This window comes from Mauremys mutica, chromosome 14, assembly GCF_020497125.1.
Source record: "Mauremys mutica isolate MM-2020 ecotype Southern chromosome 14, ASM2049712v1, whole genome shotgun sequence".
Lineage (NCBI taxonomy): Eukaryota > Metazoa > Chordata > Testudines > Geoemydidae > Mauremys > Mauremys mutica.
This window is the reverse complement of record NC_059085.1, coordinates 35,999,757-36,015,295: the sequence shown is the minus strand read 5'-3', so window position 1 is coordinate 36,015,295 and position 15,539 is coordinate 35,999,757. Positions and strand designations below refer to the sequence as shown.

Here is a 15,539-nt window from a genome sequence, read left to right as displayed (position 1 = left end):
ATGTTTTAGAGAACTGAAATAAGACAACTGTTCACGGGAACCAGCAGTGTAAACTCATTTATATTGAAAAAATGCTGCTGGTTTCCTTTAAGCCATAGTCACTGGTAACAGTGCATCCACAATTCACTCCTTTGTAAAAAGAGTTTTAGGCATAAACCAAAGAAAGGATAACCTGCGGCTCAGCATCATGAGCCTGTGGGGTTGCTAGCTATTTTACTTGGGTGGCTAGTAGTGGGAAACTTACCTGCTGTAATTCCACTCTCTGAATGCATCACAGAAATTGATCCGCACTCTTCTGAGTTTTGGGCTGCTGGAACAAAACCTGAACTTCCAAAATGTGAAGTTGTGCAGGGCCGCTGAGTCCCCATAACATCTCCTCTTCTACAGAAGGTGGTATGTTCCACCTCTGTACAACACGCTTGCTCCCAGTTGCTGGTTCTTTTTGAGCAAGAGGTTGAAGCAATTACCTATGAGAACTTATGTATAACCGCTTCACTTTGAGATGTCAGTATAATCACTGCATCAGTTGGATGGCCACAGCCATCTCTGCACTAAGAAATGCATTCTCTGGTTCTACAATAAAACAGTGGGAAAATACTCTTAAAACCAAAGCATAAACATTGCTGCAAATAGTAACAAATTAGATGGATTCATCCAGCCATACTTTATCTGTCTCTCACAAGAATTGGATGAGTGAGAAGGAATCCAGTCATACATCTTCAGAGAATCAGAATTACATGCAAGTAATTTTCCCTTCTCTCAATATACCATGCTGACTGGGTTCCTCCTTCTAGAGACCAAGAAACTTGAGGGGAGTTTCCACAAAGCAGCAGACTCACCAAATCATGGAGAACTAGAATGGCAAAAGGCAGTTTTGTACACTCAGGACACTCCCCCATCTGAGAACGTCAGGGATATATATTAAATAGGGGACAAGGAGCATAGGGCATGCATTGCCAGGCAGGCATGCTGAAGGATTTGTTGTTTGCATTACACAATTTCAAGCAGGGGTACAGATGACCACCAGCTAAGCCTGTTGGCTTGATTATAGCACATTTAAGAAAGCAGGAAAAGCCAAAAGCTTCCCCAAGAAAAGACTGATTTGACAAAGGAATATCCTGCAACAGAACAGTCACCTTCATCTAGCATATTGGTTAAGTCCTACATAGTAAAGAGGGAAACATTCTCAGTTTTGCGCTGGGAGCTGTGACCAGAAAGGACGGGCTATAGATCACTTCCATCAGGTCTCCAGAAACAAAAACTTCTACACAGATGAGTGACTGGTTAGTGTCAAACATATACCCAATACCTCCCCTCTTCCTGTGGGTAAGCAAGTGATCCTTTGCCTTTGCAAAACTAAAAGCAGGATCTTGGGTCCTTATTATTACTAGTGAACAAAATATGCTAAGGAGTTGCTCTGGGATCTGTGCATGATTTTTAAAATAACCAACTAAGGATATACTTGAAGCGATATGCCGAGTGCTTAATCCAGCCGCCTCCTTTCTGCTGCAGCCAAAAGGGTTACTCCTTTAGTCAATAAAGTAACTGGACATACACCAGCTTAGTGAGAGACAACACAAATTGAGGATAAGATACTCAAGTTTGAGAGAGAGAAGTCAAAAATCTAGAGCTCAATAATTGACCCTAGATTAGTAAACATGCCCCAAGGCTACCAAAGAATAGACCAGAGACTGCACTGAGCTCAAGTAGCCAACACACATCCCAAATACATCTACAAGTAGAGAATGTGTCTACCTAAAGGCAATTAGCAATTGGACAGCACAGGAAGCTGCATAATTTGACTTAATAGAATTTGAATGAAGGTCTGGTGACCACAGTTAAGGGACAGAGGCTCAGGCTTTATCATTTGTCTATATGAACTATGTATTTTGTTCTTTGAACTTCAGGCCTACTGGAATCATGTCTTATAGTACATCCAACCACAAGTACCAGAACACTATTGCAAAAATCAAAATTCAAGTTTCACTATGGTCTGAGCTGGTACCTGCCACCTTCTGGCAAACAGAACAAAGTGTCTCACGTTTCTCTCAGTTTATGAAGACTGCAGGACTCAAGGCCTCTGGACAGTTCAAACTGGGTACTCTGGTGCAACGCACAAACCTTATCTTCTCCAAGGCAGACACAGACAGGCAAACCTCTCCAACAAGTTGTTCTTGTGCCTGGGAATGGCTCCATGATACACTGTTGTCTATGTATCTGACTTCCTCATCTGGAGGAATCATGATGTCCAATGTCCCAAGATACCTACAGACAATGCCTTACTGATTGGCACACTACAGCAGTGCCCCAAAATGCAACTCTGAAACACTGGCCTGAAGAGTGCGCTGCAGAGCCATAGAAATGGGTGGGCCTGGGAGCTCAGGTATGCAATCCATCCACTGCACATCACACTAAGCTACCCCCATCACAGCAAAGCTTTGGAGTACTAAGACAAGTGATCATGCAGCAGTTGGTGTTGGGTAAAGGCAGTCTGAAATGCTCCAAGGCAAAGCAATTCAAGCCATGAAGAACTCCCCCACAGAGAAGCCATCAGCATCTCAAATTCACTTCCTCGGCACTAGTGCTGTGGGTGAACACCTGCCTAGTGCAGCAGGGGGACATCTGGGCAATGCACCCGTACATCGTGTGAATTACTCCATAGTGTTGGTGCCAGGTATGCTAAGGGTGACCTCTTTGTACACAAACAGACCAATGTTCCAAGTCCCCTCAAAGATATCAACTGGCACACTAGTCAGAAATACACCAAGCCTCTGTTCCGAGGTACCACCATGTAGTGCTGACCCAGCATATTGGAAGTAGGAACAGCAAACGAGCTCCAGGGCTCCAAGATGTGCCTGTGTTGGGAGAGTATCACGGTAGGGCCCAGCTCCGCTGTGATCCAAGATTATCTGCTACTGCATCAAGCTCCAACGGCACAGCAAGCCCTGATCGATCAATGGTGCTGTCAGTGCCCTGCAAGTTCACCATACTCTGATGAAATGGGAAGGCAATCTAGGCCCCAAAATTACAAATTCCTCTGGTGTGCCGAGCTCTGACAACACACTAAGACAACAGATCTTACTCGTGTGTGCAAGTATTCTGATCCCACTGCAGTACTACAAACACCAATGGAACCGCAACCATCTGAATCCTGGAATTGCACTGCAATTGCCACTACTACTCAGGCTACACCAAACCAAATCGCACTTTGAGTCTCCTACCAACACAGATAGAGGATTGCGCCTTTTACACGCTGATCTTCAGAGCTGTGCCCTTTCCATAAACTGGAGACAGGGGAGCATGGAATCAGATCCAAATATTTCTGGATGGCACACACAGGTGCTCTAAGGCAAGGCACAGCTGCTACCAGCCTTCCAGACTGACCTTCAAGGCAGAACTGGATGCTTCTGAAATAAAGTTACAAGAAAATACAAAAGTTAGCAACACCTCAGAAATGCTAAAAGAAAAAAAAGTGATGCAAGGCTGAAGACTGGAGCTCACAGCAAAAATTCACATCAGAATAACTGCCCCTCCATTGAAATACATGACTGTTGTAACTGATCAGTTAGGAGAAGATAGTAGAAATCTCCATACTTCGAGTATCATCAGCTTTTAACAGATAACTGCTGAAGGGGAATGCTTTACAGCGAAGCCAGGGGCAGGAGTGGCTGCTGAGCCCACTGTGCAGAGGAACAATGTACCTGCTGCTATACAGGGAAGTCAGCAGCCTCAAACACTCTAAGCTTTGGGAGTTCTACCTAGTCTTGTTCTGGAAGAGTAAGATTTAAGAGTAGTAATTTAGTCAACAGGCTATCAGAGAATTCAGTCGTTACAAGTCTAACAGTTTCTATGGTCTTTGGAAAGGTTTGTAGTTATAGTATAACCAATATACTATTCCTCAAATTAGCAAATAACTGTGCTATTGATAGGTGAATTACAGTGTAACCTGATGATTTGTTCTGATCTTTCACTCAGACATTCTAATATTTAGAATTTTCTTGATTTTGTTTGCATCAGAACCAGGGTTTTTTGCAAATCACAGTTTCGGAACACAAATCCCTCCTTGAAAAGTTCAAAAATACTTTAGACCTGTAAGCTGTTTTATTACAGTATGTGCAGTGAAGTTACTGCATGATAACTTTAAGAGTTAAGTATCTCAAAAAGTTTTTATACCCCCTTAACACAACGCTGATTATACCAATTCAAAGAGAAGTAAAAACAAGTGTCGCTACTCACATTAGTCGCACTTTAAATTATATACGCAATAATCAGCAAATTTGTGTTCCAGGTTCATTTTTGGGACAACTGCTTGGAAACTACATCTACTAATAAATTCCTCAACATCGATTTTTGTACAGGACAGGTAAACCTTGCCATATTATAATCTTGTCAAATCTAAGACTTTAAAAAACAAAAAGCAGCTTATGCCAATAAGGGCTTTTTTGGTGAGCAAGATGTGTCAGAATTAGATAGGCCTACTTTTGCGTCAAGACAGTAAGCCTAGGTCTGAGCCAGAAGTATATAGGTATAGACAAATATAAAAGCCTGAACTGAGGTTCAATGGACATGTTGATATAGCTTTGTAACACAGATCAACAATGGTAGGCACCACGAGAACATTCACTTTAAAAGTTCAAACTTACATTAACAGGTTACAAACATGTATACATACTCTATGTTTAAGTTACATATACAACAGCTTAAGTACCTTATGCATGAAAAGGTTTTTTTAGACCAACTGCATATGGGCAACTACATTCAACGTAGATAACTTGGTCAGTCCCTTCTCCCGCTCCCCACCCCAATAACTTAGTTTCAAACCACAAGGAAAACAATTTTATTAAGTAGCACTCAATGGCTTGTTCCAAACTTCTGACAAACCAAGGAACACAATTCTGCACAGGTCTGTGTTTCTACTGAACTGAACTGTGACTCCATTGTATTCCAGGCCAAGTCAGCCAGAAGAAAGTCATCCATAGCTGTCTGTGTCTCATTGCTGGTAAGAAATAGGCTTCCAAGGGTCTCAAAGCAGCTATCCATAGTCTGTGTTTCAGCACTATTCAGCTGGACTTTATTTTCTAGATTTTGACTAGGTATATTTTTAGCAGCAGAGGGTATTTCTGTCTGGGTTTCGGTATCAGATGAGTCAGTGCTCATGGAGAAGCTGGACTGCTTCAAAATACTTCCCAAAGGCAAATGGGTGCTACTGTCTAAGAAGGAATTTAAGTCTGTCTGTGTCTGGGTATCAAACATTTCCAAACCTAAGAAGCTGGAATTTCCTCTGCAGCTATAGGATTGAGTGGCACTGTCCAAAAAAAATAAGTCAGTCTGTGTTTCAATGTCCAGAGATTCCAAGACCGGCTCAGAGTTCAGGTTACCAAGTTCACTCTCCTCAGTTTGTGTTTGAATATTGGAAGCTGAAAAGAACTCTTCAATGTCAAAGTCTATTCCCGTGCTCTGTGTAGGGCCAGATGGCAGATGCGTATCAGCCCCAGAGCTAGTATCAGACAAAAGACCACGATTATCCAATGTCTGGCCAGACATGTTACCTGAAAAGATGTTTTCCAGATCACTTAGTAAGTCCATTGTCTGGGTTTGATTATCTGTCATATTTTGCTGTGGGAGCATATTAGTCTGTGTATTGAAGTTGATAATGGGTTCAGATTTTATTGTATCCTGACTCAGGGTCTTGCAGTTACTTCTTTGTAGCAATCTTTGATCCACGTTTGCAGCCATTAAATTGTTTTCTGGGAGCCCAATCTGGGTTGAAACATTGTAAGCTGAATGAACACTGTCAAAAATGTCATTGCACATTACAGCCTGGTCCATTTGTACTCTCCCATCAATAGAGTTTTGTGTTCTATTGGTTTGAGTCTCTCTAGACACACCACCTGACTGGAAACAAGCCTGAGCAAAAGCATCAGTCTGGGCAGCTATAGATGAAGTCAGTTTAGAACTGGGCAACAGTGTCTGAGTCTGAACACTAACCGGTAGCGAAACCTGTGAACTGAATGTCAGGTCTGTCTGAGAGCAAGAGGATACAGAAGAATCAGGAGTCCAGGCTGAAGCTGGCATAAAGTTTTGTGAAATGTAAGATAAGTCAGTTTGTACATTTATTGAAGAGATTTTATTCTTTTGACACATGCTCCCCAGCTCTTGTACTGCATTATTTGATGTTATCTTACCCAAATTGACTTGGACGCTGGTGCTAATTGGTTCAACATCACCAGAATTTGCTGTTTTTGAAACAGGCACTGTGTCTTTAAATACAAGTGCTTCAGCCTCCAATGCTGGTATCAGAATTCCTATAGACTGAGGTAATAAGTGAACAGTACTCATAACAGAGCCTTGATTATCAACAGCCACTACAACAGGTTTGACAGAGGAATCTGTTGCTGACACAAAAATAGGCAAGTGAGCAAACTGCATTACTGGAAGTTTAACCAAAGCTACTTTGGGCTTTGGCAAAAGCATCTTCGGTGTACACTTAGGCTGTGAGAGCGTTTGCTTACTGACATTAGAACTGCAGGAGCCTTCAAAGGAGGCCATTAGTTTCATTTCAGACGATTCCAAGTCCTGAGTGCAAGTACTACTGGTGCGTGCATTGATGAATGCTTCACTCGCTTTCTCTGCCAAGTGCTGATTGGAAACCTCAGTGCACATTTTCCTTTTCTTACTAGGTGGATCCCTGTAAACATGATACATTAAGAATTTATCTCACAGTTTAGAGACCAACAACAAAATCCTCCCTCCCAACTCTTTCAATCATGGCACTAGACCTTGTGGGAGTGGAGGTATAAGTTAAATCCTTCCGTAGGTCTGAATTGGCAGAAAAACTAATCCTGATCATGAGCTTTTCCTTATTAAAGTTAAAAAAAAAAAAGAGAGAGAGAGAGAGAGAGAGAATGAGGAAAATGCTAAAAGAGTAACCTCTCAGTATTTTGGGTTATGGTGTTTAAGAAAACGTTCAAAGAGGTAGTTACAGTCTTATAGAAAATTGGAGCCTAGGTTTTCTAACCCTTGCATAATATGAATGCACAAGTATTCTAATCTTGTAGCATCTCACTCTGCAAAATACATAGTAGGATTCAGTAAATAGATTGCTTCATGCATGCACACTATTAGAAAGATTTATGCACCTTTTATAGATGGCAATTTTTCATACTTATCTTTTTATTAACTGCCAACCATTGTCTTACTAATGAAAGCAACTGACACATATGGTGCTGTATAAGTGTTAAGAGTAAAAATATTTAATTAACATTGCTTACTTCAGGCTACAGAACTATACTGGGTGTGCACATTCCCCATCCAAGAGCATTCCCTTTCTACTTTCATAGCACTGCAGGTCGCACAGTTTCAACAAGAATCAGTTGTAGTTCTAACAACAAATGCAATAAATGTCACCAGCAATAAGAGGACCACAGCTGGCAGCACTTCTTGTGCTAGACACTAGAAGCTTGATCTTACATAGTACTGGACACGCAATTCCCATTGCCATCAATGGAGCTAGGACTGCTGCAAGTAATGGAAGGAAGCAGCAGCAAACTGCATTAGTGTTAGTGGGAGTTAACTGCATATAGGTAGGAGATCAACCGAAAGGAGTTAATTATGAGGCACATGTAGGAAGATGTCATAATACTTAATATAAAATAAATTAAATCACTTAATCAATAATAACTTCACTGTTACCTGTGCTCTGCAGGGATCTCATGGCCAGTTCTGTAAACATGAGACAGTAATGCTGTTCTGCTGGCATAAGGGCACCCACAAGTACACTGGAAAGTCTTGCCACAGTCTTCTATATGTCGTTTCAAGTCCCATTCCGTGCCATATGAGTTGCTACATTTATCACATTTGTGCTTCTTTTCAGCATGCATTTTCATAAAGTGCTAAAATTCACAGTGAAAGGTAGACAAGTTAACAATACAAAGGAATTGGTTAAGAGGTCATTTCTTTACCAGACAGATACAGTGTTAGCATATGCAAACAATTTAGGAGATATGCTAGTCTTGGAGAAGAGTGAAAAAACTATCCTTAATTAGAAACAGTTTTAAGAATTCAATAGAAATATTTAGGCATTTCACTGAAAAAAGATTTAAAAATTTAAATATTTTCTTGCACTGCTCGAGGCACAAACAATACAATACTATTCTAAAGCAGTGAGAACTACAGAATGAAGAGAAGTCTAGTTTCATTGTCCAAGTTAAGGTGAGGGCAAAAAGTAAACTATGAAAAGTTGCTTAAATTAATTTTAATAGTTTTAATTAGTTATTTGTACAAAAAAGAGTAGTTTAAATATGATTTTACACCGTCACCAACCTTCTAATTGATTTCCATTGTTTTACTTGGGAATAAGTCTTCATACAATACCAGAGAATGAACTTGTTGGCAATCTCATACACCTGGTCATTAATTTTACATTATCAATTCCCACAGCTTTTAGTTATAGATTAAATACTGCCACTTAACACTTACAGGGCCTCCTCCTGTACCACTGACATCAATGGGAGATTTGCCATTGACTTCAGTGGGCACAGGATCAAGCCCACAGTGCTTCTCATTCAAGGATCTTGCTGTTTATTAACATTATTTAAATAATCAAAATTCCCACCCTGAGAGAGGCACTCTCTCTCTTTCAAAAAAAAAAAAAAAAAAAGGACTAGAACAAAGAGGAGAGGCTAAGTGAGTTGTCCAAAGTTCCCAGAGCAAGTAAACAGAACCCTTTATTTATGGCCCTGCGTGCTAGCCACTAAACCACATCACTACCATCCTGGATCATGCAGCTGACTGACACTGAAAATGAGTCACAAACAGGGGCGGCTCTACAAATTTGGCCGCCCCAAGCAGTCATGCCCGGGAGGCGCCCCCGAGCCGTGGACCTCCCGCGGGCATGACTGCGGAGGGTCCGCTGGTCGCGTGGCTCGGCTGGACTTCCCGCAGCTGCGGACGGTTCGCTGGTCCGGCGGCTCTGGTTAAGCTGCCGCAGGCATGCCTGCGGGAGGTCCAGCCGAGCCGTGGGACGAGCGCCCCCTCCGCAGTCATGCCTGCGGCAGGTCCGCTGCTCCCGGGGCTCCGGTGGACCTCCCGCAGGCATGACTGCGGCAGGTCCGCCGGCCCAGCCTGCCGCCCCCCCGGGCGGGTGCTTGCCCCGCTGGGCTCTGGAGCCGGCCCTGGTCACAAATGTTGGCAGTTGGATTTTCAACAGAATTTAATACTTTTCATAAAGAATGCATAAGTGACTTTCTTAACAAGAGATAATCCTGATTAACATGCAACAGAAAGTCGTCTGTGTACAGACGTCAACTCTTGAGACAAAAGTACAGGAGTTAGTCTTATTTCTTATCCATTTAAGATGGCTAATAATTTTAAACCAGCTTATTGCCCTTGGACTTTTTGTTATAATTGGACATTTATGGAAAAATGTTAACCACACGTCAACTCTTTGGAAAATTTGTATCTGAATGACCTTTTCTAAGTAGCTCATTTTTTAATCAGTTGGTTTTTTTTAAATGAGAACATGCCAGTGTCTGTTAGACACAAAGGCCCAAGTCTTCCAAAGTGGATGTGCAAACTGCCATCTGCACACAAACTGGGGTTTCTCCACACACTTGCTCTGCAACTTGAGTATACACATTGGGGTGTCTGGCACGTGTGTTTGGATACTGGAAGGTATATGCACTCTTGAAGATTTGGCCCATGTTGTCCCCAGATTCCTCTTATACTATTACTCAAGGAAAAGTAGTCCAGAAAAATAAAATACCTGTTTTACAAGTGAAAATTGGGAAAATGGTCTGTTTGGTCCTCTAGGGCAGCCTTCAATAGGACAGCAGTAGAATTTCTGTGTAGTTTTCAAACCCTTCCTTATTGATGCATTTATTTTTCCATCCTGAAAAAGCACATTTTTATTAAAAGTTGGCAAATGGGTCTGTACTATTAATACAGTGTTCAGAATACAGATTAAACTTTGCTCAACATTTAGTTTACCAGCCTTGACATTCAAGCTGAAAACTCTTTGCTAAGTGAATTGGTAGATTATTCAGCTCAAATGGAATTGCTTATCTGTTCAGATACTATTTTGTGACTATAACAGCAGAACTCTTCAGGAATCACAACTGATGATCCGAGAGCAGTATACTATTATTTTACTTCCAAATATTAAATTCTCCCCACCATAGAGGAAATACTTTCAGAATCTAAACAATTTACACATGCTATTTCTTAACTTTTTAGAGTCCAAAATAAATGGAGCTCTACACTGCATTTCACTAAATATTTAGTGTTCCAATACACTGTAGTTTTAATTTTTCAGAATTGTCTTATGCTTGGTGTTTCCAACCGGTAAGGTTTCTACTTTACAATTTATATTTGCCTGGAACAATCACACTCCCATCAAAGTTGCTGACGCAAGTAAAATTAAAGAACAAGAGTTCCATGTGCCACTTAATAAACTTTTTGTGTGTGCTTGTACGCAATCTAGATGTTCACGGAACTATACTACAGAACCAGAATACCAATAGGGACAGATTCTGCTTAGTTGTCTCTGGAAGAGACATCTCTCTCACCAAGGAAGATTCCCTCAGTCTCAACCACATTATTCTGCTTTCCACATATTTCAGCCACCTGTGCCTGGACACTTAGGGATAGTAGCAGGTTACTAGCTAAGAATGAATTTTGGACTACAATATTCAGCTGCACCTGAGCAAAACACAGTGCTGATGGGAAGCATAAAGACAAAAGTAGCACCTCTTCTGTCCCTCCAGATCCTGGAGCTGGCTGGGGAGCCAAACTCCAGGCACTACAACCCTGGAGATCTCTCTCTGGTACCAACTTCTGCAGTGTGAAATTAGATTTAACTTGATCTGATGCCTCTTTTCACGGGGGCAGACTGCTAATCTGATGTTGGATCCAGGGATCAGCCCCATAAGGCCTCCCTGATGAAGGCACAGAGCCTCTGCTGCTTATCAATGCAAGCTCAAAGTGTGAAGGCCCTATAACAGAGCAGCAATCCAAGTAATGGTTTACCATCCCAGGCAGAATAGCAGGTACCCACGTCTGTCTCCAGAACATAGACAGACACATCACAACACTGCTTAAATACACCCTTCTTACTGGAGACCTCAGAGCCCTGATAGACATATTAGTAAGAGCCAGAGAACCTTAGGGCCAAAATAAAAACCTACCAGTACAACAGGGCAACACCAGAAGTTGAGTTTTGGATTAAAAGACCCCAAGAAATCACCCTGGGAACAGAGAGAGAAGGTCTCTGCACCTGACCACAGAAATGCATAAACTGAGGTAGTTTGAGACTGCACAACATTTTCATAACGCCTGCTTCAAACATCTTAAGTTAGAAGGGTGCTCATGCAGCTCCAACAGGCATCGTTTTCCAGAAAGTTCCCACAGCATAGCATGAGGCGAATCCCACAAACAGGAATAAACAGATGCCACATTAATGAGCTCATTTTTGTCAAAGTGAAGCTTTAACGGCTGCCAAACCAAGATAAGTTATGTCTTCAATGAATGGAACATAATCAATGCTATACAAGTTTGTCAAGCAACTTATGTTTCTATGCATTCAAACCTGGTTTCTAGTAAAAGACATTTTGTTGCAAGATAGTTTTACTAATGCTACAAGTCCATACAATGACGTTCAAAGAATCTAATGAATGCGATAGTCAACTCTCTCATTTCACCAAAAGAAAACCTGACAGATTCTTGAACTTTGTCAATTAAATGTGGGGCTTGGGATTTATCTTTGACCCCCTCTACCCAGTGGGGGCTTTGGCTTTGTTATCCCCAGCAGGGCAGTGGGTCTTAGGTGGGCTCAGGCTTCGGTCCCCGACTCCTGGGGCCATGTAGTAAGTTTTGTCGTCAGAAGTGGGTTGTGATGCAATAACATTTGAGAACATCTGGTATGGTAGGTGCCTAAAGAAGCAGATAGTCACCTAGCGGAATTCTCAAAAGTGCCTAGACTCTCTAAGGTGCTTTTGATAATTCCACTAGGTGACTATCTGCTTTTATAGGCACTTAGTTAGCAAGTTGGACTTAACTGCTAAAAGGGTTTAGTAAGAGAGGTAAGCTGTAAAACAATGCTGAATATGGAAGAGGCAACTCTACATGGTATATTGGTAAAAAGTTTCCTTAGTTGGGACTATGTGTATGTAGCTCTAAACTAAAGTATCATTCAGTCAGTCTTGACCAGATAAAGTGTTATTAGAATCTGTATCTCCAAAAATCTAATCTCCATAGACACTATGTGTCTGAGGCACACCAGTGTTCCAATACTAGCCTGAGCTATTACCAAACGGAAAGTTGAGTACAAGGAATCTCATGAGTGTACCCGGCACTGCGATAACATTCTGAGAGCTATTACAGCAGTTTATGTGGAGAAAGAACACAGTGTATTTTCTTCCCTGATAGCAAACTTGGAACACAACAGTTAAATACTGCAGTAACTGTGGTTCAAAATGATGGCCCGCGTGCATCCAGGAGTGCTGCATGCACTGCAAAGCACAAGCTCGGAATGTTTAGAACAACAATGTCTGCTGAAACTGCGCACAAACCCTATGTATCCATTGTGTCCCTCAACCCCAGGACGCATCAGCCAATGCCACTCAATTCCTTCTAACTGCTTTTGAGACAAGATCCACATAGGCCAACTCGACCAATAATCAACAAATCTAACTGGCTATTTCACTAAGAAAATATGAGGTTTTGGTGCCCAGGGAACTATTATATGTTTGTATTCCTGTAGCACAATGTGGCCAGGGCCTCCAGGCACCACAGCAATACAAATAATGAATAAAATGATGAATGATCTTTAGAAAGAAAAAACCCAAGCTACTCTTAACAGTATCTGTTTTTCTTGAATCTTTTTTAAAATATACCACACACAAATACCACATAGAGACAAACCAAACACTAAGTACGCATATACTGTTAAACAACTTTATATATTTCAAACTGAAGGGTGTTTTAAACAAAAAAGCTGTTGCTAGAAAATGCATCATTCTCCCCATTGTAATAGAATAAACATGATACACTAATCTAGAACAAGTATCAGAGGGGTAGCCGTGTTAGTCTGGTTCTGTAGAAGTAGCAAAGAATCCTTTGAAGGCTTGCATCCGAAGAAGTGGGTATTCACCCATGAAAGCTCATGCTGCAAAACGTCTGTTAGTCTATAAGGTGCCACAGGATTCTTTGCTAATCTAGAACAGCCCATCAACACCTATATAAATCTTTACAGTACTCTTTGAACAACAGTGGCTTTAGAAACAATAGGATAGTTGACTGAGTTTCTAAAGAATGCTAACCCTTGCAGAGGGCCTCAAAACTGAGAATGGGAGCTCCCCATCTAGATGTTAGATAAATCAGAAGGCAAGAAGGACCCAGGGGATGCAGATGTAGTGCTGGACAAATGGTAGGCAGTCAATGCTCAAGTACACGCTTGGGGTCAGGTTGGGAGCATGGGTCAGTATGTAGACCTAGTGTGTATTACTTTCGTGCATGCTCAGGGCTGTGGGCACAAGAGGTGGCAGTCAATATCAGGACCAAGTGGATCTAGCTTAAGTGCAGACTCACGGACTTTGGTACTTGGAACCGATGGTCTTAGGTGCATACCAAGAGCTCCATAGGCGCCGACAATGTGGGTGCTCCAGGGCTGAAGCACCCACAGGGAAAAAAATAGTGGGTGCTCAGCTCCTCTCCCTCTCCCCCAGAGCCTGCCGCCCCCTGGTCAGTGCCTCCCGCCCACCACAATCAGCTGGAACTACGGGTGGGGGGGAGGGGAAAAGGAGTGGTGGCAGGGCATACTCAGGGAATGGAGCAGAACGAGGGTAGGAAGAGACGGGGCAGGGCCTTGGGGGAAGGGGTGGAGTGGGGGCAGGGCCCGGGGTGGAGCAGGGGTCAAACACCCCCACAGAAAGTGGAAAGTTGGTGCCTCTGAACAACTAGACATGGTGCGTGCTCAGAAGATCTCAAGAGGTGAGGCATAATGGGGACAAGCAGGGGTATCTGGCTCTACACTTGCTTACATCATGCATAGTGCTGGAGAGTTTGATTCCATGGCCTTGCTCAGGTGTATGCTAAAGGCCAGGAAGGTTTTTTGGACATGCATTTGTAGGAGGGAAGTTCAACATGTGGGCCTTCCTTGGGTTAGGGGATTTTTGAGGGGTGGATGGGAGGGCCTGGTTAGACTTGCTCAGGTGTATGTTCAGGAACAAACAAAATACAGGGTTCAGCACCTGGACCTGGAGGATCTTGCTCAGGAAGATGCTCATGGCAAGGGGGATTCGGTATCTGGACCCAGTGGACTGGGGGTTAGTACCTGGACCTGGTTGGGCTTGTTCAGATGCACACTCAAGGCTGGGGGTAGACAATATGAAGGGTTTAGTGTACATGGGCTCAGGTACCTGATCAGAATAGGGAAGGTTTGGTACTTGGACCCAGTGAGCCAGAGATGTGTTGATCTCTGGATCTGTACCTTGTTCAGGTGCTTCGGGGTGGGATAAAAGGGGTTAGGTACCCAGACCAGCTGGGCTGGGAGAGGGTCAGTACCAGCTGAGTCTTGCTCAGAGCTGGGAGTGGGGAATATGGGGGTTTCGGTACCTGGTCCCAGCGGGCCAAGGGAGGTGGGTCTTGCCCAGGGGCACGCTCAGGGCAGGGGCGGGTGGGTACCCGGACCCGCTGGGCTATGCCCAAGGCAGGGGAGGGTTGTAGCCAGACCCGGCGGGCCGGGGAGGGGCGGTACCTGGACCCGGTGGGCCTTGCTCAGGTGCATGCTGAGGGCCGGGCTGTTGGGCAGGACCTTGCCGCAGCCGGGCACCGTGCACAGAATGTTGGTCCGCACGGCCCGGGACAGCTCCGTCACCGACGGCCGCACGAGCTCCCGCGGGGCAGGGCGCTCCGCGTCACGGGCCGAAGCCCGGGGCCACCCCGGCCCCGCTCCGGGCTCGGCTGCCGCAGCACCTGGCGCCGCCATGTTGTTTTCGGCCGCTTACAAACAAACCAGCCTAGCAGCAGCAGCAGCACTACTTCCGGGTGGGCGACGGAGGCAGCTCATCATTAGTCATCTTGTCACTTGAATATTCATAAGGGGCGTGGCGGGGCTCGGCGATGGTCACGCCCCTTGGCCCTGGCTCCGCCCACAAATACTCCTCCGTTCCGCCCGGCATCGTCCAGCCTTCAGTTTTCCTTCGCCCGCGGGGCTGGGCCGGGTCGCCTCGTTCCCGAATAACCGTCACTCTCTTCTCACGCGGGGGTGGGGGGGGGGGGGTGAGGGCTCCACCTCAGGGTGCGGGCTCTGGGACCAAGGGGTTCAGAGGGCAGGAGATCAGGGCTGGGGCGGGCAGCTCCTGGAAGCAGCAGCACATCCCCATCCCCCCCTCTCCGGCTCCTATGCAGAGGTGCAGTCAGGCAGCTCCACGCACTGCCCCGTCCGCAGCACCACCCCCACAGCTCCTATTGGCTGCAGTTCCCAGCAGTGGTAACTGCAGAGTTGGCACTTGGGGCGGAGGCAGTGCATGGTGCCCCTACAT

At 44.1% G+C, this 15,539-nt stretch overlaps 1 protein-coding gene across 1 annotated transcript; it reads right to left on the bottom strand.

The window, feature by feature from the left end:
- Positions 1-4,412: 4,412 nt before the first annotated feature.
- Positions 4,413-15,205, bottom strand: ATMIN (ATM interactor). The gene is made up of 4 exons (XM_044986969.1): positions 14,753-15,205; positions 9,764-9,889; positions 7,693-7,892; positions 4,413-6,688 (listed from the first exon to the last, which is right to left on the bottom strand). Exons 1-4 carry the CDS (start codon positions 14,981-14,983, stop codon positions 4,852-4,854), a joined length of 2,394 nt encoding a protein of 797 aa, XP_044842904.1. The 5' UTR covers positions 14,984-15,205; the 3' UTR covers positions 4,413-4,851.
- Positions 15,206-15,539: the final 334 nt, after the last annotated feature.